The following is a 22,642-nucleotide window of genomic DNA, read 5'->3' as shown; positions in this document are numbered from 1 at the left end:
ACTTCACAAAAGCCAGTTGTTTATCATCCCAAGGGCTTGCCCTCCACCAGTGGCAGCAGTGGAAAAGCCTTCAGTGCTCTGAGTAAGGAAAAATCAAAGGGAAGGCTTTTCCTCTCCTTACTATGGCATGAAGGGTATTTCTTCTGTTTGGGGGCTGCATTTGGCCAATGCAAAGGCACCCTCTTGCTGCTTCCTAAATAATAACTGCTCAAGGGTAACAAAGCTGTTGCTGTCTTCATATTGGTTTTAAAGCTCAGGGTCTTGCTGTATTGTACCTTGAGGCTGCTCCAAAAGCCTTTTGGGATGCTCTGAGAAGCAATGTGTGTTTTCCAGATATGATGTTATTTATAAATACTCTTCAGCTGCCTTCCTGAGAGGAGAGGGAACCTCCAGCAGCAGGACTGATGCTCTGAGGTTCTCCCCTGGGTCAGGGAGTCGTGCTGGAGACTTCACGTTATCACGCACGAGCTGGAAGAGCCGAGGAGAGGTAACACCATTTATAGAGGAGGCAGATTAATGTCTCTGTGAAATGTTTTATTCAAGCCTCTGTTATCTCGCTCTCCCAGCCAGGAGGTGCTTCAGGAAAAAGCTGCACAGCAGCAGAATGGAGGAGGAGGTGTTTGTAGAGCAATAAAACCTCAGCCTCGTGCTCGCTGTACCAAGCTCAGCCTTTTACATTTCCTTTCTTCCCCCTTCTACAAACACAGGCCTCAACTCACTTCCATTTTCCATTGCAGCATTTTGGTCCGTGTTCAGCTTGGAAGGATTTTATTTTCTCCTTTCACCTGTGTTTAGTTGTCTCCCTGTGAACGTGAACAATTCCAAAGCCCCGAGCTCCCAGCTGGCTCAGGGGGGGACTCACCTCCCGCAGCACCATTGCCATGGAAGAGCCCAGGATCCCAAACCAGCCCCATATCCTATCGTGCCGTGGGCTGTATAAATAGAGTCAGACCTTGTCCGTGCAGGGAATGATTATTGTCTACAGTGGCCCTTGTACCTGCCTGTCTAGACTCTGTTCTGGAACAAAGTGACTTTTCTTTCCCGATGCAGAGGTGATACGGGAGCTGTGCCAGCTGCACTGTTTCCCTGGATAGGTGGGATCTAAGAGCTGGTTCCCAAAGTCTTACTCTGCTCTCTCATGCAGCCTTTTATTCCTGCCTCCTTCAGGGAGCAGCTGCTTTCCCAAGGATTTTCTGGTAGGATGGAGTAAGGGATGGATTTTAGTGAGTAACTGCCCCTGCTGAGATCCTGCGCCTTAGGCCAGACCTGTGGAGACACAGCTTGTCTCTTTGGGAATCTAATACAGAGGAAGAGATGAAATTAGGAAGAAATTCTTCCCTGTGAGGGTGGGGAGGCCCTGGCACAGGTTGCCCAGAGAAGCTGTGGATCTCTGGAAGTGCCCAAGGTTGGACAGGGCTTGGAGCAGCCTGGGCTAGTGGAAGGTGTCCCTGCCCATGGCAGGGGGTGGGACTGGATGGGCTTTAAGTTCCCTTCCAACCCAAACCGTTCAGGGATTCTCTGTGGTTATTTGAGATAATGAGAAATGATGTGACTGAGTCATTAGTGGGGTTGAGTGGCAGCAAACAGCGGGGGCTGGAATAATATGAAAAAACAAAGGGATGCATTTGTTGTGCCCTGTTTTCTGTGGGACACAGACACTGTCCCGTGATAACCCACATTCCCTAAACAGTGACAGTTGAAGGTGCTTAGCTAAGGAAGGGGAGACAGCAGAGGACAGAGCAGTGTGAGTATTGAGTGCAGATATCCAGGGTGGAGGAATTCCCACGTCAGGTCCCGCGGCGGCTCAGCCATGACACGAAAAGCGCGGGAAGTGTGACCCTCCCCTGCCCCTGTGTCAGCCACCAGCCCCGATGTGAGACCGTGCAGGGCTCCCAACCCCGGGAAATAATAACCCCGGGCTCCTGTGCCAAGTTTCCAGCTGTTCCCACATGTGCATCTCGGCAGTCCCTCCTCCCGAGCGCCTGTGCCAGCCCCGAGATTCAATAAACCGCCGCACTAATCCGCAGTCCTTTTTCATTAAATGACCAATTAAAGCCAGAGGAAAAGGGCTCTTATTATTATTATTTCAGTTGGGAACATGTTCCCTGTGGTGCTGGGGGGGGTTTATGTGTGTTTTTTGGGATGATAACGTTCCCTTTGCTCTGTTATCTGCACAGTTCGGTTGCTGCCGTGGCTCCTTCGCCCGGCTCCTCACTGTTCCTGACTTAGCAGTGATTTGGTTTTAGGTTCTGTAAAGTTATTAAACACTCCTGTATGCAAGTTAATCTGTTCAAGGTGAGAACACTGCTGGAAAAGTGGCTGAGTGGAGAGGGCAGGTTGGAAAGACATCTCAGTGTTGCTCAGGAGGTGCAGGTACCCGGTGACCCCCGTGCTGGGCCACGTGTGGGTGGAAGAAGGAGCAAATCCCTGTCCCAAAGGAGCATTTGGGGCAAGACTGGCACAGAAAGATGGGGGGAAATGTCTGCATGAGCATGGCATGAGGATGGAACCCATCAGGAAATGAAAACTCGTGAGGTCTTAGCACTTAGAGCCAGGTCTTGTTACTCCACCCTGTTATCCCTGAAACCTGATTTTTGGAGGTTCTGAGGGCTGGTGCCAGCTGTGAGGACAGATAAGGATGATCTGGCTGTAGAGCTGCCCCTCACATCCTGTGGGTCTGCATGGAGTGTCCACGAACACAGAAAGGCTTCAGCTCTGTGGGGAGGGTCGTGTCACTTTGGGAACCTTCCCCTCTGCCCTGCCTTTCTCAGTTCATTGAGTTGATGGTTTTTTCCATGTTTAGGTCCCTTGATCGTTTTCTGTGCTAAAACAGAAAGAAAACTCTCAAAAGATAAAAGGACTGTGGCATGTGCCTCCTTTGGGGGTCACTGGTTCCCCAGTTGCCCAGGCTGTGTGGGTCACTGGTTCCCCCGTGGGCCCAGCATGGCATGGCAGGAGCTGCAGCCCCAGTGTTTGGAGGGCAGGGGCAGGTGTGAGAGCCTTGGTCCGTGTGTGGATGGGGATGGAGCAGCCCTGGGAGCCATCTCTGTGCAGGGTCAGTCCCTGCTGCTTCTCTCTGTGCTTGGTGAAGATCCAAACCCTAAAGGTGACCCCAAAACATGCCTGCCCGCCTTACAGCAACATGTGCACACCTGTTCTGGATTTTTTATTATTATTACTAATCCACCAGCTGGTTCAGGCTCTGTTTTGCACTCTCAGAGCTGGCACTGTCACCAAACCCCCCATCCTGACCGTGCACACACCCTGTTCAGGTCTGGGGCTCTGGATCCACAGAGGAACCGTCACCTTCCTGACTTGGGAGGTGATGCTTCCCTGGATGCAGCCCAGATCTGCTGGACTCCTTTCTTCCCCTCCCTTTGCCACTGTCTCACTTTGCAGAGTAATGAGTTAACCAGTGGGGTCGTTAGGGCTGCTCGGCTCCGGCTCCGGTGGGATCCAAACCCTGGGCAGGGGGGGATCAAAACTCTGGGCAGGGGGGGATCCAAACCCTGGGCAGGGGCAGGATCCAAACCCTGGGCAGGAGGGGATCCAAATCCTGGGCAGGGAGAGATCCAAACTCTGGGCAGGGGCAGGATCCAAACCCTGGGCAGGGAGAGATCCAAATCCTGGGCAGGAGGGGATCCAAATCCTGGGCAGGGGGGATCCAAACCCTGAGCAGGAAGAGATCCAAACCCTGGGCAGAAGGGGATCCAAACCCTGGGCAAGGGGGGATCCAAACCCTGGACAGGGGGGGATCCAAACCCTGGGCAGGGGCAGGATCCAAACCCTGGGCAGGGGCAGGATCCAAACCCTGGGCAGGGAGAGATCCAAACTCTGGGCAGGGAGAGATCCAAACTCTGGGCAGGGAGAGATCCAAACTCTGGGCAGGGGCAGGATCCAAACCCTGGGCAGGAGGGGATCCAAACCCTGGGCAGGGGCAGGATCCAAACCCTGGGCAGGGGGTGGAGCTGCACCGGGTGGAAATTTCTCACCGCAGACTTTGCTGGGGCCAGACGTGTTGTAAATTTTACAAGAAAAACACTTTACAAACCAGAAGTCCCCAACTCTCGTGTGCAGGGAGCTGCTAATTAACAATTTGGAGGCCATGGGAGCCAGGGAGCCAATCCCGCCCTCACAGAGCCTCCTGGTTCTGAATCAGCCTTGGAAGATTTGGGGGCCTCCATCAAGCTTTAGCTTGGAGAGGCTGGTGATTCCTGTTTCTGTTCTCCTGTTCCTTCCCAGCTTGCAGACAGGAACCCTCAAATCTCCCAAACTCTCCTAGAAATAGCGCTTAAAATCATCCTTGAAAACAGGATGTCCAGGGAGGCACGGGATGCTGAAGATCTGACTCAGGATCTTTGATCTCTGCAATTGCTGTCACACCTCTGGGGAGCTCCACAACCGTGGATTTCCCACACTGCCGGTCCCAGAGTGTCCCCTGCCCTCCCAAATCCCAGCCTGAGCCGAGCATCTCCAGCGTGGCGGAGCCATTGAGGGACAGGGAGACTGTGATGACAGTGGTGGGGCCTTTGGCAGGGATGGTGCCAACCTTCCCCGCAGGTTTTGTGAGATTTGCAAGGCTTGTGTTTAACTTCCCACCTGATGCCAAGCTCCTCACTCCCAGATCTCTGCATCCCCTCTGCCTTGGTCCGTGGGGGTTGAAGTTGCCCTGTCCCTCCTTGAGAGCTGCCACCACCATTCCCTGTGTCAGGAATGCTGGTGGAGAGAGGGATGTGCTGGAGGTTGGCCATGGGGGTGGCAGAGCACACAGCACGGGGCTGCTCCTGGTGGGAAACATCCCCAGCTCCATCCATGCAGGGGCAGCGGGTGGAATGGGGATGGGATGGGACAGAAGCAGGGGAATGGGGACAATGATCATTTTTTAAACGTTGTTGGCTTTAATAACTGTGGTTTTCCTCTCAACTGTGATGAGCACGGGGCAGGAACCCCGCGAGGCAGAGCTGCCCTGCCTGGGCCGTTCCGCCGGCGCTCCGTGTTTTCCATCTCCTCTCTCTGCCGTTTCCCGTAGCAACGGAAATAACAAACTTTGCCATTCCGAGGGGTTTTCGGAGCAGCTTTGCCTCGATGCTCTGTGTCAGTCACAGCCCCGCAGGTACAGCTCCCGGGTTTCGCTTTCCCACAGTGTCCCCTACTGCTTGGAGTCCAAATTCCAGTTAGGAACACGCTGAAAAAGGAGGAAAAAAGAGAAATCTTAGTGAAGTACAAGGCGCAGAAAGTCACCCAGAAGCAGAAATGGTTTTTATGGAGCCTCAGCAAGAATCCCTGCGAAGAGCAGGAATGTGTGGATTCCTGTGGGGAGGTAAATCATGGGATCAGAGAATATCTCGAGTTGGAAGGGATCCCAGAGGGATCATGGAGTCCAACTCCCTGCTTCTCTCAGGGAGAGGGTCGAGCTGTGCCACTGCAGCCTGGGCTGCCAGTCCCAGAGCTGCTCCCTGTCAGTGGCTCCAGGAGGAAGGAATGTAAAGAGGATGGATCCCATGGAAGGAATAAAGAGGAGACAGGAGTTGGGAATAGAGAAGTCACTTTGTTCTGTTTTCCCTTGGATAACAAAACAGGGGAAGACAATCTGGTTTAAAGTGAGGGATGGATTGTCCTTTCAAAATGTGCTGTAACTGTTCCCCTGGGGAGTTTGCTGCTCAAATGAATGATTTAAATCAAGTATTTGGGGGCAGAATGGGCAAGAACACTCCAACTGTGGCAGAGATGAGACAAACTCAGTGGAGCTCTCCCTGCTCCCCACAGGTGCCAGAGTCTCCCTCTGGACCTCGAGGTGTTGGATCCCATGGAATGTTTGCTGAAACAGTGGGAAGTTCATTGTTTACCACCCAAATTGAGTTGAAATCTCTCCCCAAAGACCACACAGAAGCCTTTAATGCCGGTGACACTCCAGGACAAGCCCAGCAGTGCCTAACATTTGTATTTCTTCTTTCTTCCCCCAGACCTACGAGCAGAATGAATGGATAATCCACTTGGCTGGGAAGCTGCTGGCCCAGGAAGAGGAGGCCTTGTCCTTGATGGCCACGAACCCCTTTGCAGGCAGAGAACCCCCACGGTGAGTCTGGAGTTGTCCCGAGGGAGCTGGAATCCCCTGGGCTCCGCGTTGTCCCCACCTTGGACGTGCCCAGGTGGTTTCTGTTTGCGTTTGGTGGAACCCAGGGGGTCTCAGGTAGGGTGGGTTTGCTGAGCACACCAAAGTGCTGCCAGCACCGTGATGCCTCCCTGGTGGCGACCCTTTGGACCGGGAGGGCCCAGCGTTGCTTCTCTTGGCCAGAACTTGGTGACTTCTGAGGTGGTTTCCTGCCCGTCAGCTTTAGATTTTCTGCTTCGTGAGCTCAGTTCAAAACCCACCGTTTCTAGGGACCTCCTGAGGTGTTTCAAAGACAAAAAACAGCCCTGCAGGACTGGTTGTTTTTGTGGACGCTGGTCTTGGAATTGTTTTTGTTTTCAAGGAAGAGACAAAGCAAACATCAGGCAGGGGAAGGCACAGATGAAAACTCCAAGGTTTTACACAAAGGGAAGTTTTTCACAAAAGGGTCTGTTTTGTTGGTGAAGTTATTTTTAGCTGAGAAAACATTTTTGGGGCATTTTGGATCAACTCAAGTAATATTATGCTCTTGCTAATATTTTCCATTTGAGGCTCTGGGGATGCACTGCAAACAGGGATGCAGGTCCAGAGCACTGTGTGGAATGAACTTCTCCTGGAACCCCACGGATGTTTTTCACTCAGGATCCCAGGTGTGGGTCATATTTTGGGTTTTGGAGAGCCAAATCCAAGCATCTGGGGCACGGGCCCAGCGTGGGCCCTGAGCAACCTGGGCTAGTAGAAGGTGTCCCTGCCCATGGCAGGGGGTGGAACTGGATGATCTCGAAGATCCCTTCCAACCCAAACCATTCCAGGATTCTCTGATCCTGTGATCCAGTTTTTTATCCAAGTTGAGGGCAAGGGTTGTGGGCACAGGTGGGTGCTCACACCTGGGATGGTGGTATAATACATATAGAAATAAATAAAATCTATCATTTCTTTCTTTGATTTTAAACATGCCCTTGTTGCACAGTGAAGCTCCCGGAGGGGCTGACGAGCCCCTGCACCCACAGCACAGCCCTGGGCACGTTCCCATGGGAGAACCACGGTCTGCACCATCCAACCTGGGAGTGAGAAGGTTAGATTGGATATAAGGAAGGAATTCCTTCATGGAAATGGTTGTTCAGCCCTGGCACAGCTGCCCAGGGCAGGGGTGGAGTCCCCAATCCTGGAGGGATTTAAAAGCCCTGTGGATGTGGCACTTGGGGACATGGGTTAGTGGTGGCCTTGGCAGTGCTGGGGGGAACAGTTGGACTAGATGGTCTTAAAGGGTTTGTCCCAGCCTAAATGATTCCATATCCTTGGCAGGATACCTACTTTTTCAACCCAGACCCCTTAGCAATGTTTCCCTGAGAGCAGCACCCTCAGCACTGACAGCAGCGATCACATTCCTGTTATAATTTCATTTCAGCTGTGAACAAAAACCTTCAATTCAACCCTTAGCAGTAACACCTGGAAAGAAAAGACAGTTCCATGTGGCTGTAGCTCCAGAGGTTTCCAAAGGCCATCCCTGTGCCCTCACCCAGGATCCAGAGCCCACCTGTGGCTGCTGCCAGCCTTCATTCCCACCATGGCCCTGCTCCCTGCAGTAGCTGGGTGGAAAAAAAACCCTAATTTTCCTACCATATTCCCCCCCCTCCCTCCACTCTAAAGGGAATTTTGAGACTTAATTATTTTCATTCCCTGCTAGACTAAATAATTAGGGGAAGAGGCTGTTTTCCATAAGAACCTTACGCTCCGTCCTCCACGGAGTTTGTTCTGTTAATGGAAACTCTACACCTTAAATAGCCAAGGGACTTTCAAAATGAGTTAATGCCTTCGAAATGAAATTTCGGAGACCAAAGTTTGTAGGTTCCTTTACAACTCAAGAAATTATAGTATTTTTTCAAGTGTGATAAACTTAAAATGAGAAACAGGTGACCGATTAAAAATGAGGGTATTGTTGAGCCCAGCCTGGCTGAGCGTGAAGCTGGACTCGAATCCCGGGGATGTTTGGGGAATGTGGATTTACAAAATATTCTGGTGCAGCGGATAGTTCATAAAACACCAGCCCTCATAAATCTGAACAGGAGGGCTTTGGCTGAGAAATTAATAAGTGTTTAACACACCGTCATGGAAACAGGCTGCAACAATAAAAGAAAACAAAAATCAGATTTGTCTACAGGAGGGGGGGAAAAAAAAACGGGTTTTTGGGTTTGACCTGAAGTGTTCGGTGTCTCTGATATTAAATCATGTTCACTTTAGGACTTTTATTCCAATTATAGTAGCACTTTGTTGTTAAAGCCCCAACATGTGTGTGAAGCCCTGGATTTGTAGTGGTGGTGTTAGTGAGGGAGGTGGTGCTTCCCTTTGGATGCTCCCTGGCTGCAGGAACATGGGAAGAATGTGACATTTGGGATTCTTTTTTTTTTATTTGATTGCCCATTTATTTCCCAGTTGTGCCAAAGTTACAGGATTTTATACTTGGGGCACATTGGGCTGGATTTCCAGGCTGTGGAGGTCACTGTGGACCCTGGTAGAAGGTGTGGAGGTGCTTTTCCATGGGATCTGTGGAGATGTCCCAAGCCATGGGAAGGGCTTGGTCATATTTGGACATTGTATAACCCAATGTGGGGCTTGGACCACCCCAAAAATGGTTAAAGGGAATTCTGGAGCTGTTGAAGGCAGGCAGGGACTGGGATTTCCTGGAAAATCTGGGTGCAAGGTCTCTCCCAAAATGTTTTTGGAGGAGACAGGAGTGGTGCTCATGGGCACCTGGGAGGTGACAGGATCCTCTGAGGTAAAAATGTATAAATATGGGGGGGGTTGGCTTTCCCACAGGGTTTCACCAGGGAGATGTCTTATTGCAGTTTGTTTCTTCTTTCCTTGTGCACTATAATTGAAAAGAAAATCTTTAATTCATCATCAATGTTACGATGTCAGATATTATCAGAATGAAATGATTCCACGGTCCTGAAGGAGAGTTTAAGGGATTTTCTTTTGGGAAGAACAACCTCAGTATTTCAATGTCAGGGAGGGCAGAGCTCATCCCAAAACACCAGGATTTCCCCCAGGGTGGGAAATCTGATTTACAGTCACCTTTGGTGGCTGTGGGGCAGCTTCCCCATGGCCAGGACAGCACCACGTGTCCCGTGGCCATGGGATCTCTCTTCCTTGGTGATGTCAACTCCTGGCTCCATCAGGAGCCAGGTTTCCTTCCCTCAGGGGTTGCTCAGCCTTGGTGCAGTCACAGACTCCGAGCCTCCCTTTCTAACTGTTCCATGGGGGACAAACCCACTTTGCCACCTCCCCCAACGGAGTTTCAAGGATAAACTGCCCATGGGATGCTCTTGCCAGACCTTGCAGGAGCCTCGGGGGTCAGTGGCATTGAAAAACAACCCATAAAACTGCCCTTACTCTGCAGACTTGGGCCCAGCTGGATTTATGATCCCTCCCACTGCCAGGGCAAGAACAGGCGGGAGAGCGATGATGGAGGCTCTGTTACCGTGATGGATTTGTGCTTTCCACCACCACCACTTGCTCCCTGATTTACAGCAGAGTGGGAAACCCTGAGATAAAAGAAAAACAACCAAAAAAAAAACCCTCCCAAACCCCAAAGACGCCCCGTGTTTTGGTTTCTTTCTTCCCCCTCCCAGCCCGCCTTGCCCTGTCAGGCCATTAATTCCACCAGAAAGCACCGGCTCGGGTGTTTTCCCTGGAACCCCTCAGCTGTTGCAGGGAGACAGCTGCACCCTCTGGAACTAATTACAGCTGTCTGGGAGATTTACCATCCATCCCAACAACTCCAATATTGCTGCTAATTTTTAACACGTCCAGTTGGGCGATGTCATGAGGGGCTGATATACGAGCGACGCCCCGGCGGCCGCGGCGCAGCTGCTCCCGGGCATCTGTGGGGCTGCAGGCCCTGCTTCACAACATCAGCCTGATTATTTTTAGCCTTTCTGCCCTCCCCGAGGCCGTGGCCTTGCCCAGTCTGGGTGGGGATGGAGGGTGGGTGCTTGCCCAGAAGGGTGGTGGGCCCTCCTGGGCACCGGGTGATCCTCCGCCTTCCGTTGGCTCCATCGCTCTCCTGGCACCACTGTTGGGCTCAGAAGTTGCCCCCTGCCATGGGCAGGGACACCTTCCACTAGCCCAGGTTGCTCCAGCCTGGCCTTGGACACTTGCAGGGATGGGGCAGCCACAGCTTCTCTGGGCAACCTGTGCCAGGGCCTCCCCACCCTCCCAGGGAACAGTTTCTTCCCAATATCCCATCTAAACCCACCTTCTTTCAGTTTAAAACCATTTTTAAATGGTAGCTGGTGCCTGTTGCTTCCCAAGGAGCCAGGAGGAGCTGTGTTTGCTCAGTAAATCCCAGGTAGCTCCTTGCAGCCAGGATCATCCTTCCTGACCTGTCTGTCTCCTCTGACCACCTGGGGCCTCAAACTCCTTGTGATGCAGGTGAGGTCCCACAGCTCCTTCCTGGCCTTCTTGAAGATGTTCCCATTTCTCCAGGTTCCTGCAGGTTCAGTCTCCTGCCTCAGGCGGGCTCCAAGGCCTGTGGGTCCCTTCCACCAGCTGGAAGGTCTTTGTGTGAGCCCCAGACTTGCCCAAAACACCATCACTTGCTGCTCAGGTGACCTGCCGTGGTGTCCTGGTCTGCACACGGGTGTCTCACCTTGCTTACAACCTGTCCTGAGCTCCAGGTGGGGCTTGTACACCCTAAAATGATGGACTCTGGGGTGTTAATGCTTTCCCTGTGAGTGCAGGAGGGTGTTCACTCCCTGAATCCCGGGAGGAGGGAGCAGGAGCAGTGAGGCAGCGCTGGAGGAGTCGGGAAATCCCGTAATTCCAGGATTGAGGCACCCAGGTAGGTTATAAATACTGGGAGAGCTTGTAAACTCTGTGAGCCCTGAAATGAGGGGCTCCAGTGAGTATTAAACTCTGCAGCTTTTACATCATGAGCGCTGCAAGGAAATATTCCCGCGGGTTCCAGGTTTTCTGCCTCTCTCCCACAGTCCCTAACCCTGGGAAGGACAGAGAGGATGGATAGCTCAGGGTGTGGATGCTGCTGCTGTGTTTGGATGCTCAGAGGGATGATGGTGTCCAGAGGCATTCCCACTGCAGTTTTTCCTGCTGCAGCCATGGGAAGGCTCTTTGGTTCCTCTGTTATCACAATGGAAAGCTCCAAGTCTTGTATCCCAGAGAAGCTGGGGGTGCAGGAAGGCAAAGAGCTGTGGGCTTTATAGCTCATCCCTGGGCGAGTGGTTCAGCTCCTGGAAGAGCTCATCTCCATGGAGCTTACAAATTCCACAGCCCACGGAGCTGTGCAGCTCTGTCTCTATGGATCTTATCCTGGGGTGGACTGTGCATCCCAGCATTCCTGGTGGAGCAGACTGGGGGAAGCCCCCCCAGGGCTGGGAGACAAGTGGTGGCTGAATTTCGAGGTTGGGGGAAGGTTGGGGGGACTCTCACATTGATTTGGGCTCTGAGCAGAACTTTGGTTGGATAGAAAGGCAAAGTTTGTGCCACAAAAATGCCTCCTCAGTGGGCCGTGGTCGCTTTGATGCTCACACGGTTCTAGTTTTACACGCCGGGGCCTTTGATGGCAAACGTTTTAATGGGCAGGGAACAGATGGGAGAAATCATCCCAAATCAGATGATAGATAGGAGTTAATCTGGGCAGGCAAGGCCATTGGAAAGGACGAGGAAATTTTCATTCCAGAGGGCTTGTGGGACAGTCCTTGAGGTTGGGGAGAAGGTGCCTGTGGCTGAGCAGAGACATCTCCTGACGTCTGGGTCTGCCCCAGAGCTCAGACAAGGCAACTGTGCTCTGCATCCCTAGAAAATGGGAGTTCTGCCAGATGGGATTTGCAGATAGTTCCTTTGGTGGCACGTGGAGATGGGTCCAGCTTGGGAGATGCTCTGCAGTCATTTAGTGAAGGAAAAACCCCAAAGCTTGGTGACAGCAAGGGGAGCAGGAGAGGGACTGGCATAAAATCAGCCTCTGGAGCTTCTTGGGGAGATGGATCTGTTTTTTGAGGTGGATATGGTTTTGGAATGCGAGAAAGCAATCAAGCAGCACAGCTTGGGAATCTCTGACTGTCCCGGAGAGGAGCCGTGGGGTACCTGGACCTGGGGATGTGGCTGCTCAGTAACACTCTAATTATTAACAGGAAACTTTTGTGCTCCTGCAAAGGAAGCCCTGTGGGAGTAACATTTCAGCCAAGTTTGGCCTTTCCCAGCCTCAGAAAAGAGGGATGTAGGAATGGCCCTGGCTGTAAAAGGGCCCGCAGCTGCAGGGCAGCATTTTTGGGGGGAAATGCAGGTTTGTGCATCCCAAACCCCAGCCAGGGCTGTGGCATTGTCCCCTTTTCCCATTTACCTTCCTTCCTCCTCAGAGGAGGGGGAAACATGGAGATGGTAGAATCATAAAATCCTGGAGTGGTTTGGGTTGACAGGAACCTTAAAGTTCATCTTGATCCACCCCCTGCCATGGGCAGGGACACCTTCCACTAGCCCAGGTTGCTCCAAGCTGTGTCCAACCTGGCCTTGGACACTTCCAGGGATGGGGCAGCCACAGCTTCTGTGGAAAACGTGATGGGTGTGATGAACACAGAATTCCACAGCCCTTTTTGTTGGAAAAGACCTCTGAGACCATCGAGTCCACCTTGTGCCCCATCCCCACCTTGTCCCTCCAGCCCAGAGCATTGAGTGCCACATCCAGTCCTTCCTTGGGCACCTCCAGGGATGGGGACTCCACCACCTCCCTGGGCAGTCCATGTTCCCATGGTCTGGCAGGAGAATCCTTCCTGTCATGCCCAGCTGGGCACCAGCAGGATTGGGACTGAGCTGTTGGGATGGGCTGGCAGCAAACCTTTAATTGGGCACAGCTTTATCCATGCCCTGCCCTCTGCCCCGCTCCCCTCGGCGTTCCGAAGGCGAGCGCTGATGGCAAATCCATCGGAGTCGTCCCTAATTATTTTAGCGGCGGGAAGGAACTTCCCGGCTGGCCGAGGCGCCGTCCCGGGATCCCACAGCTGCGGGAGCGCCGTGCCCTGCTCAGTAGCGGGGTTTGTATTTTAGTAGTGGAGCAAAGCGGGTCTAAATGAGCACTGACACGACTTTGACATTTTTATTTTGTGGGGTGTTTTATGAACTCGCCCCGCGATGGCGGCGACGCGCTGGGAGGAGGGAGCGGCGGGGGGTGTTACCGCGGGCCTTGTCAGCACCCCGACATCAAGGGGGACCCGACCCCCCGGCCCACGGCGTGGGCAGCTCCCAGAGTGTTGCCCGACACTGCTGAATGCTGCTTTCTGCACTGCCTTCAGCCCTGCTCCGCTGTCACCTCCCGGAGCAGCCGCAGAACAGGCGCTCGGAGCCGCGCTCAGAAACCACGGAGCAGCCAGAGGGATGGTGGGGCAGCTGGGGTGGCAGTCAGACCTTCTCCCTAAAATATCCTGGGCAGAAATACTCCAGAGTTGCCTCAGAAATACTCCCAGAGTTGCCTCAGAAAAGAAAAAATTGTATTATTCCTGCTTTTATTATTACTCTTTTCAACTTGGCTGTGGAGAGGCGCGTGGGGAGCGTGCGGGGTGGGGGTGTTGAAGCCCCTCTGCCTCAGGCATCATTCCCATTTTGATGCCAACATTCCTGAATGGCATCAAGAGGGGCCCGGGAGCTCCCCAATGCAGGGATGGCCGTGTTGGTGCTGCCAGCTGTGGGCATCCCGAGGATGGATGGATGGATGGATGGAGCACTGGGATGCAGAGCCATCCAGGCTGGACACCCTTGAGCTGATTCCTCCATCCAGCTACGGAAAGGCTCAAAAACTCCCAATCCCAGGGGAACAAAAACGGGATCCGAGGGCTTTGTGCCTCCTCCCAAACCCTGAGCTCCTGTGCTTTGTTCCTGCAGGTGGATCCGTGGGGAACACTTCAAGTACAAGTTCAGCCAGCCCGGGGGGAAGCACGCCAGCGAGGGCAGGTGGTGGATTCGGAAGAGGATTGGGCCCTACTTCCCCCCTGTCAACCTGCAGGGCCTGAAGAAGTTCTATGAAGACAGGAATTGGCCATTCCCCGTGAGAGACTGACGGAGGAGGACAGAGGGGCACAAGGGACCAGCTGGGGAGAGGGGAGGAGGCAGCTCCCCTTCCAAACATGTCTTGCCTCTCTGTATTTTTTATCCATATCCTTGTTTACACGCCTGTTATGGAAGATTCCCAGCCAACCTGTCCACCTGCTGGTCTGATCTGTTTTTTTCTCATCTCAGTGGTTGATTTTTTTTGCCAGGCTCTTGGAAACCGTCAGCTCCAGAATTTGGGAAAGAGGTGAACAAACACCACGACGGGTTTTGGGCAGGTGTTGGGGTTGTTTTGACCACTGCACTGTGTGATGGCTGTAGAGGTGCAGGGGGAGATTTTGGGGAGGTCTTCTGACTCAGCAAGTGTCCCTTCCCTGGGGCTGGGCATTGGGCAGGGCTGTTGGGTCCTGCTGCTCAGGCAGCTCGTGTGGAGGTGAGTTGGCCTGGCACAGGGCACTGCTCCTCCATCCATCCCATCCCATCCCACCCCACCCCATCCCATCCCCATGTGCACCACCAGCACTAAGACAACACAGTTTCTTTATTCCCAGCACACTGTCCCCACACTGCCCTCGCTGTCACTGGGGAGGGTCTGGTCACCACCCTCTCACTGCAGGTTCAGGACTGTGTGTCTTGCCTGCCTGGCGTGGTCCAGCTGTCCCACAGTTCAGCCCTGGGGCAGCATGGAAAGCCAGGCTGGGTAATTAATACCCCCAAGCTGGGTAAAACAACTCTGGGGCCTCACCCTGAATTTCTGTTTGCGTTCGAGTCTCCCCTCTTCTCTTTTTGGGCTTAAAATCACCCCAAGTTGTCCCACCACGTGGGTTTTGCTGGGTGAGCCCAAATCTGTGGTGGAAGCGAGAACAGGAACGTGGGCACATCTGAAACAGCATCTGGCCAGGCAGTTTGTCCCACCTGATGGCTTCTCAGCCTGTTCTGCTGCACGAGGTTCTTCTGCAGGGAGAAACAAGATCAAAGCAACACACGAGCCCCTGTTCTGGGCCGCCTGCAGAAACCAAAGGTTTGCTGAAAAACCCCAAATAGCTCCGTGCTGGAGCGGCTGTGTGGGCTCTGTGACTCACCCCGAGGACAAGCACAGCCCTGTGTGGCTGCTCCATCCCTGTCCCATCACTGCCAGAGCAGCCGGAGCCGCCGGGTCTGCGCCGGCCCCTCCGGCGTCAAACAGCTCCTGTGTTCCCTGGGCTGCTTAAACCTCCTGTTTGCTTAAACCTGGGATTTATAACTGAGGGGTTTTGTCAGCATTCCCAGGGCTGAGATCTGCCTGTCTGGGGACCTGCTGGAGGTTGTGCCAGAGGTGTTTGCTCCAGGAGGAGCTGAGCATCCCACGGGCACGATCCAGCACCGCCAGCAGCACGGCCACGCAGCCAAGAGGGAGAGGGGCAGGGACAAGCCCAGAAAGGGGCTTTCCAGGCTTTCCCCTCCGAGTTTTTGGAGTGACATTCACCTCTTCCCCTCCAGGAAAGAATTCCAGTGGGCAGAAAGCTGCAGTAAGGATTTCACCCTTCCAGGGCAGATCCAGCCCAAGCCCTGTGGAAGGAGAAGGGTGTTGCTGTGTGCCTGGGTTGGGGCTGGGGCAGAGCCACCCTGCCCTGGGCCACCAGCCTGAAGGGACCAGTGGCCATCGTGGGAGGCAAAGGCCTTCCCCAGGACCACCAACCTGGAAAGGACCAGTGACCACCATGGCAGACAGAGGTGGTGGCCACATCTCTGCCTCCATGCCCAGGGCTGAGCCCATCCTTTCCCACTGCCAGAACCAGCTGAATGTGGTTTCAAAAGGAAAACAGGTCTAAACTGGGGAAAGTGAACCAGGAGGTGACCCTGGCACCGGCACAGGGCACTGTGGGCTGTGAGTGTGGGCACAGAAGTGCCATTTTCCATGTTGCTTCCCACCTTTTTGCCCACATGTACCAAATGGGCACCACCCAGAGCGTGTTCCTGGAAAGGGATGAAAGCAAACAGCTCTTGAACAACCTGCAGGAGCTTCAAGGTGGGGGTATTTTTCCTGAAAGTGTTAAAAAGGAGTAAAAGAAGGAGCCCTGGGAGGGCAGCCCAGCCCTGGGACAGCCCCTGCTGCCATCCTGGTGTGGCTCACTGGGATGTGCCAGCTCCCGTGGGAACGGGGTGACAGGTGAGAAATAAGGTGAGTCCTGGGGGTTGTGGCATTTCTTTGGGTTTCAGGGAGAATCTGGTGTCATGTCCCAGTGTTTGATCCCTGTCCTGGTGACCCAGGGCTGTGAGTGGACAGTTCCTTCCCTCCTCCAGTGCTTGCAAGGGCACATTTCCACAGGGCTCCCTCTTGTTTGGGGCTGATTTTCCTTCCAAGCTGCTCCAGTGGGTGCAGCTCAGGATGGATGGAGGCAGCAGGAGGACCCTCATGTGGCCTCATGCCTGGGGAGCTGAGAGGGTTTGAGGTCCTGTGGGACCAGTGGTGAGGCTCTGCAGGGTCCTGGGAGGTGCTGGAGGGACCTGGGAGGGTCCAAGGTCTTGTGGAGTCCTGGGAGGTGCTTGAGGGAGCTGGGAGGGTCAGACATCCCCACTCCTGGCCACAAGAAAAAGCCCCTTATAGGATCCCACCTCCATGGTGGCACCCCTCCCTCTGCCAGGGGTCTCTGCCTTGGGATCCTCCAGGCAAATCTGGGGGATTTATGGGATTTTAAGAAGCGACTCTGCCCCTCAGCTGTGCTGCCTGTGCCTGTCCTGGCCATCCTTCAGCTCTAATGGGAACCAACTGGGCAGCTCCAACATCTCCATGGCAGCCTCAGGGGTGCCCCCCTGGATGGGTGATGGGTGACAGACACCCCCTGGACATCCCTCATGGGCTGGACACCAGCAGCAAACAGTGCTGGCCTTCCCCCTCCCCAATTTAATTAATTTCTTTTGCTTCCCAACCTCTGGGTCAGGGATAATGGATCCCAGACCAGCATTCCCATTCCTGTTTGCTGCTTGTTAAGCTTTTTTTTCTTTTTTCTCTTTTTTTTCCCCCCTTTTTTTTTTATTTTTTTTTTTTTAAATCAAAACTCCCCGCTCCACTCCTGGAAGATAATACCCATTCAAAGGCAGAGGGAAGGTGCAGGCAGGGGATTAAATTGGAAACGTTTCCCTGGGACAAGATTTTTGAAAAGAAAAGAAACAATTCTTGGGAGCTGGGGGGAGTGGGTGAGGAAATCGGAACCACATTGTGTTATCTGTTGACTGGAAGGTTCTGTGGAGAGGTTTTTTTTCCTCCCTGAGCTGTGCACTGGAAGGAAAAGGCTGTGGCATTCCCGAGGCAGCGCCGTAAATCCAGGGGAAGGATAACTCTGGCTGGGGCTGCTCCCGCCCAGCTCCGCATCTCCGGTGTCTTTGAAGAGGGGATGGGACACGGGGACACCCACCAGGAGGATCAGGGTCCTGACAACATCCCCACCAGCTCCAGGGTGCAGGGTTTGGGTCCATCAGTCAAAACCAGGATGGGCTGAATCCTCTGGGACAATGTTCTTGTCTTGGCTGTGTTTTCCCGGCTCATCCCCTGACCCGGAGCCTGATCTGATCCCACTCCCTCCTGCTGTTTGTCTGTGAGGTCCAAGGAGGTGCCAGAGCTGAGACATGGCTGGGCTGCTCACCCCACACCCACCCTGGGCAGCTCAGGCTCCACCATTCCCGGGAGCACCTCGGGACATTCTTGGATCAAAACCGAGCTGGTTTAGTTTTGATTTTCTTTTCCTAGATGGAAGTTATTGACCCTTGGGGTATTCCAAGTATATATACTTAGTATAAGTGAGGTATAAGTGACTTTGTTCCCTTTTTTCTGAGATTACAGGCTTTTGGAAGCACGAGACCCCCTTGCAAGCCCAGCTGGGTTTGTGTTTCCACACGTTCCCGCCGGCTGGGGGGGGGTTGGATCCCGCAGCCTTGGCCGAGCTCATCCTGGCTGCTCTTCCCCCAAAACACGGAGCCTCCCAAGGTTTCTGAATCCCACATGTAGGTGTCTCTTCTGTGGTTGCTGCTGGGGAACAGACAGTGAGTGTGTACAGATAGATGGGGTTTAACTCATCCCTTGTCTCCATCCAGGGAACAGGTAAATGATCTGTGCTTGCACAACTTGGGAATCCCTGGCACTGGGGTTTAGAGTGAGCTGGAAGGGATAATGCCCATGTTAATGGGGTGGTGGGATGGGATGAGGCCATGCAGGGATTCCCAGAGGGTCTGGATTCTTTGGTCACCTTATTACCCTTCCCAAACTCTGAGTTTTGGCTTGAACTTCATTGGATGTCAAGTGGAAGGACTTCCAAGGTGTTCCCTTGAAACCATCTGCCCACCTCCAGGCCCTCCAGGAGAGGTGTCTTCTGGTGATGAGGTGGAAACCTGTCCTGTGTGTTACTGTGCCACGGCTTTACTGTCCCACAGGAACTGACTGTTCAGCTGGGAAATCCTTAATGATGGATTTCTGTTTGGGAGTTTGGTTTTCCCACTGGAGCTTATTTCTGCTCCAACTCCATCGTTATCAGGTTGGTTGTGGGGCATCTGCCCCTGGCCAAACCCCCTCCAACCGACAACCTTCCTTTATAAAATCCTCTAGGGTTGGTGTAAAACCCTTAAAATTTGGGGGGGAGGGGAAAGTCATTCCTTCCCTTTGGTTTAGAGTTATACAATCCTGAATGGTTTGGGTTGGAAGGGACCTTAAAAGTCATCTCGTTTCAAACCCCCTGCCATGGGCAGGGACACCTTCCACTAGCCCAGGTTGCTCCAAGCCCCATCCAGCCTGGCCTTGGACACTTCCAGGGATCCAGGGGCAGCTTCTCTGGGCAACCTGTGCCAGGGCCTCACTGAATCCACCCAGGTCACCTTTTCAGACATTCCTCTGGCTAAAAGCATGGATTTGGTTTGTGTTTTGGGAATGTGGCCCCCTCAGTGAGGAGCTCTTGGAGAACACGAACTTGTGCCCGTGGCAGGTCCTGGTGCAGGAATCACCAGGCATTATCCACGATGCACCAACCCCGAGATTTCCTTAGGCCTGGATCGTTTCTGAATTGGAGTTATTTATTTTAAAGTAGCCAAACTCCAGTTTGGGAGTTCCCTTAGGAAATCCCTGTAGCCATATACATTCCCTGCTCCCAGCTGCTTGGAGAAGCTGGCTTTACTTTAACACATATTAAAGGAAAAGGGTTTTTTGCCTTCCCAGTAGATTAAGTTTGGCCAAACAATTCAGTGTGAACTGCTGGGCATGAGGCACAAACCTGTAGGCTAAATTATCCAGCTGCTACAAGTTTAGACCAGCATGGGATGAATTTCAGGATCCTATATTACTTTCCATTTAATCTGATTATTCTGGGCTGGAGTTCCTGGAGGGTCTTCAGGTTATTGTCAGTCAAAAGAATCTTTAAAAGCTTCCATTTGCACTCAACTTTTCCCATTCAAAGTCTATTTTCATTATGGATGAATTTTAATGAAAAAAATGATTCTCCCAACTCCCTGCTTTTTTCCTTTTCCCCCCCAGTTGGGGTTAAAATTGAAGCCACAATGGGGTCTTGCCACTCAAAATCCCATTTTCCTGCTTTGCTGAGAGTGTTGGCTTGGTTGGAGGAGCTTGGGCAGACAGTGAGGGGCAGATAATTCGGGAAGGCACCTCCTGCACTCCAGCGATGCTGCCTGGTACCCAACCCATCCCTCACTGGGAAAACCCTGAAGTGCCTTGAATCCTGGGGGGATTCCTGGCTCCAAAGCCTTGGAGGCTGATGCAGGACTAATTATCTTTAGAGCCCATTGCTGTTGTGTCACTTCACAGGCTGGTTTCTGTGTGTTGCCTCCTCTCAGCTTCCAGCCCTGGGAGCACCACAGGGGGGTCCTGGTGGGAGCAGCCCCCCCCTGGGGCTGGGAAGGCTGTGAATCCTGGTGGGAGCAGCCCCCCCCGGGGCTGGGAAGGCTGTGAATCCCATATTCTGTGCTGGGGGGACACCCTGCTCAGGTCTGGCTGGTGCAGGAGTGGCAGCTTGGTGGGACAGGGTGGCTTTGGGCTTCCTGGTGCTGAGCTGAAGGCACCTCCCTGGGGTGTGCACCCTGCCTCACCCCAGGGACATGGAGGGGAAAAAAATAGAGAAATGTCTAGAAATAATCCCCATATTCTTTATTTATGCAGGATTTTCCACAGGATGTGCCGACCTGTGCCCAGGTGCCATCAGTGCTGCTCTGGTGAGTGATCCCACCGAGAGTCAGGGGAGGGTCAGAGTGGAAAACAGGAGGAATTTCTCCATGGAAAGGGTGGTCAGACGTTGGAAGGGGCTGCCCAGGGAGGTGGTGGAGTCCCCACCCCTGGAGGTGCCCAAGGAAGGCCTGGCCGTGGCCCTCAGTGCTCTGGGCTGGGGGACAAGGTGGGGATGGGGCACAGGGGGGACTCCATGGGCTGGGAGGGCTTTTCCAGCCTCAGGGATTCTGAGATCCTGGGGATGTGGACCGTGCCAGCCTGGGCTGCAGGGACATCCACATCATGGTAACTTGTCTCTGCCCAAAATCCTCTCTTTGCTCAGGAGTTGCTGGCAGGTGAGGAGGAGGAAGCTGAGCTGTGGGATCATCCCTGTGCCAGTTGTGTGTCCCACCCCATGGCATCAGGGGCTTCCATCCTGCTCTGTTCCCTTATTTAGGTTTAGATCAGAGATTAGGGAGAAATTCCTCCCTGTGAGGGTGGGGAGGCCCTGGCACAGGTTGCCCAGAGAAGCTGTGGCTGCCCCATCCCTGGAAGTGTCCAAGGCCAGGTTGGAGCAACCTGGCCTAGTGGGAGGTGTCCCTGCCCATGGCAGAGGGTGGAATGAGATGAGCTTTAATGTCCCTTCCAACCCAAACCATTCTGGAATTCTATGATCCCCCCAGCAAGCTGGTGGTCAGGACAAAGCCCTGCCCCCCGTTTTTCCACAGTCAGTGGGATTTTGCCACCAAAACATCGTGTTTTCCCCACTTTCCCTGGCACAGGCTGGGATCCAGCTTCCTCCACAGTAGCAGCCCTGGATAAGATTGCTCATGGCTGAGCCTTTCCCTGTGTGTGCCGGGTGCTGGGACAATCCCACCACAATCCCAGCACCTGCAAGCGGTTAGTTACAATAATAAATAAGTGATAGATTATCAAATAAAGCCTTGGCTTCGGATGAGGTCATCCCTGCACCACGTCCCGGGTCTCCCAGGGTTTCCAGGCAGCTTTCCTGCCGCTCCTGGGCTAAATACCTCTTGTATCAGTCAATAAAAAAACTTGTCGAGATTAAAGAATCAATTAGGAATTAGCCAAAGGGGCCAAAGCGTAACCCAAACATGCTGATAAAATCCAGTAGGTGATTATGGGAATGGTTCTTATTTCATTTCACTTTGGAAAGGAATAATTGCTCGTTGTAGAGCATGGAACGACCCGAGCTGGGGATTTTTCCAGCTTTACAGGGAAGGAAATTCTGGTGGTGGGCTGACAAATGTGGAGACACCCCATGGTTTAGGGCTGAATGGGCATTTTTTGGTCCTTAATTTGAGGAGCATCGTCCACTGGTTGGACTTGGTGATCTTGGAGGTCTTTTCAAGGCCAGGTTGGATGGGGCTTGGAGCCACCTGGTCTAGTGGAAGGTGTCCCTGCCCATGGCAGGGGGTGGGACTGGATGGGCTTTAAGGTCTCTTCCAACCCCAACCATTCAGGGGATTTTCCACACTTTGATGCTGACAGAATAGGGCAGAGATGCACCACAGCCCCTCTGCTCTTCCACAGGCACAGAAATACAGGAGAAAAACCAGAAGCCTGAGGTTTAGCTGTAGAACCTCTTGTAAAAGCTGACTTTGCCCAGGGATGGCAGGGAGGGGACAGGACACTCCAGAGCAAGGAGCTGGGCTTCAAGTGCAGGGGAAGGATCCCGATCCCGGCTCGGGGGCTGCGTGCCGCTAATCCCCTGTTTATTCCCAGTCTGGCCGCGCCGCCCACGCTCCAGAGGCTTTTGTTCCCTAATTAGGGCCGGGATGAGCAGATCCCCCTGAGGCAGCTCGGTGTCGGCACGGCCGCATCCTCCCCCAGGGATCACATCCATCCTCCCCCAGGGATCGCATCCATCCTCCCCCAGGGATCACATCCATCCTCCCCCAGGGATCACATCCGTCCTCCTCCAGGGATCACATCCATCCTCCTCCAGGGATCACATCCATCCTCCCGGAGCGGCCCCGGGCTCGGCCTTTGCGGGATTATTGCAGCCAAGGAGCACGATCTAAACATGGATAAGGGATTTATGCCTTTAAGAAACATCGGAGGGATGGGAGTTTTATCCAAGGGATGAGCTCTGGCAGCCGGTGCAAGGCAGGAGCAGGGTGGCTCTGGCACGGGGGGGGGGGGTGTAACCCCGGGTGCTGCCCCAGGGCTGGTGCATTTAATTGACTCGTTAATCCCTGTCTCGTGGGCCAAATTCCAGGGCCAGCTGCTGCCCTGGAGTGGGGTCTAAGCGGGAAGGTGGGATCTCAGTGCTC

General features: G+C 53.5%; 1 protein-coding gene across 2 annotated transcripts in view; it reads left to right on the top strand.

Moving 5' to 3' along the window:
* LMF1 (lipase maturation factor 1) overlaps window positions 1–14,319 on the top strand; it is a 159,914-nt gene extending 145,595 nt beyond the window's left edge. For both annotated transcript variants that reach the window (XM_027683904.1, XM_027683905.1), the window contains exons 10-11: window positions 5,964–6,076; window positions 14,000–14,319. In XM_027683904.1, the coding sequence (XP_027539705.1) occupies window positions 5,964–6,076; window positions 14,000–14,174 (288 nt within the window). In that variant the 3' untranslated portion in view covers window positions 14,175–14,319. The remainder of the gene's footprint in view (window positions 1–5,963; window positions 6,077–13,999) is intronic.
* The last annotated feature ends 8,323 nt before the right edge of the window (window positions 14,320–22,642 follow it).

This window comes from Neopelma chrysocephalum, unplaced genomic scaffold (assembly GCF_003984885.1).
Source record: "Neopelma chrysocephalum unplaced genomic scaffold, ASM398488v2 Primary Assembly neopelma1_65, whole genome shotgun sequence".
NCBI classification, from domain to species: Eukaryota; Metazoa; Chordata; class Aves; order Passeriformes; family Pipridae; genus Neopelma; species Neopelma chrysocephalum.
Note: the sequence above shows the minus strand (reverse complement) of the source record. Positions and strands in the feature narration are given on the sequence as shown.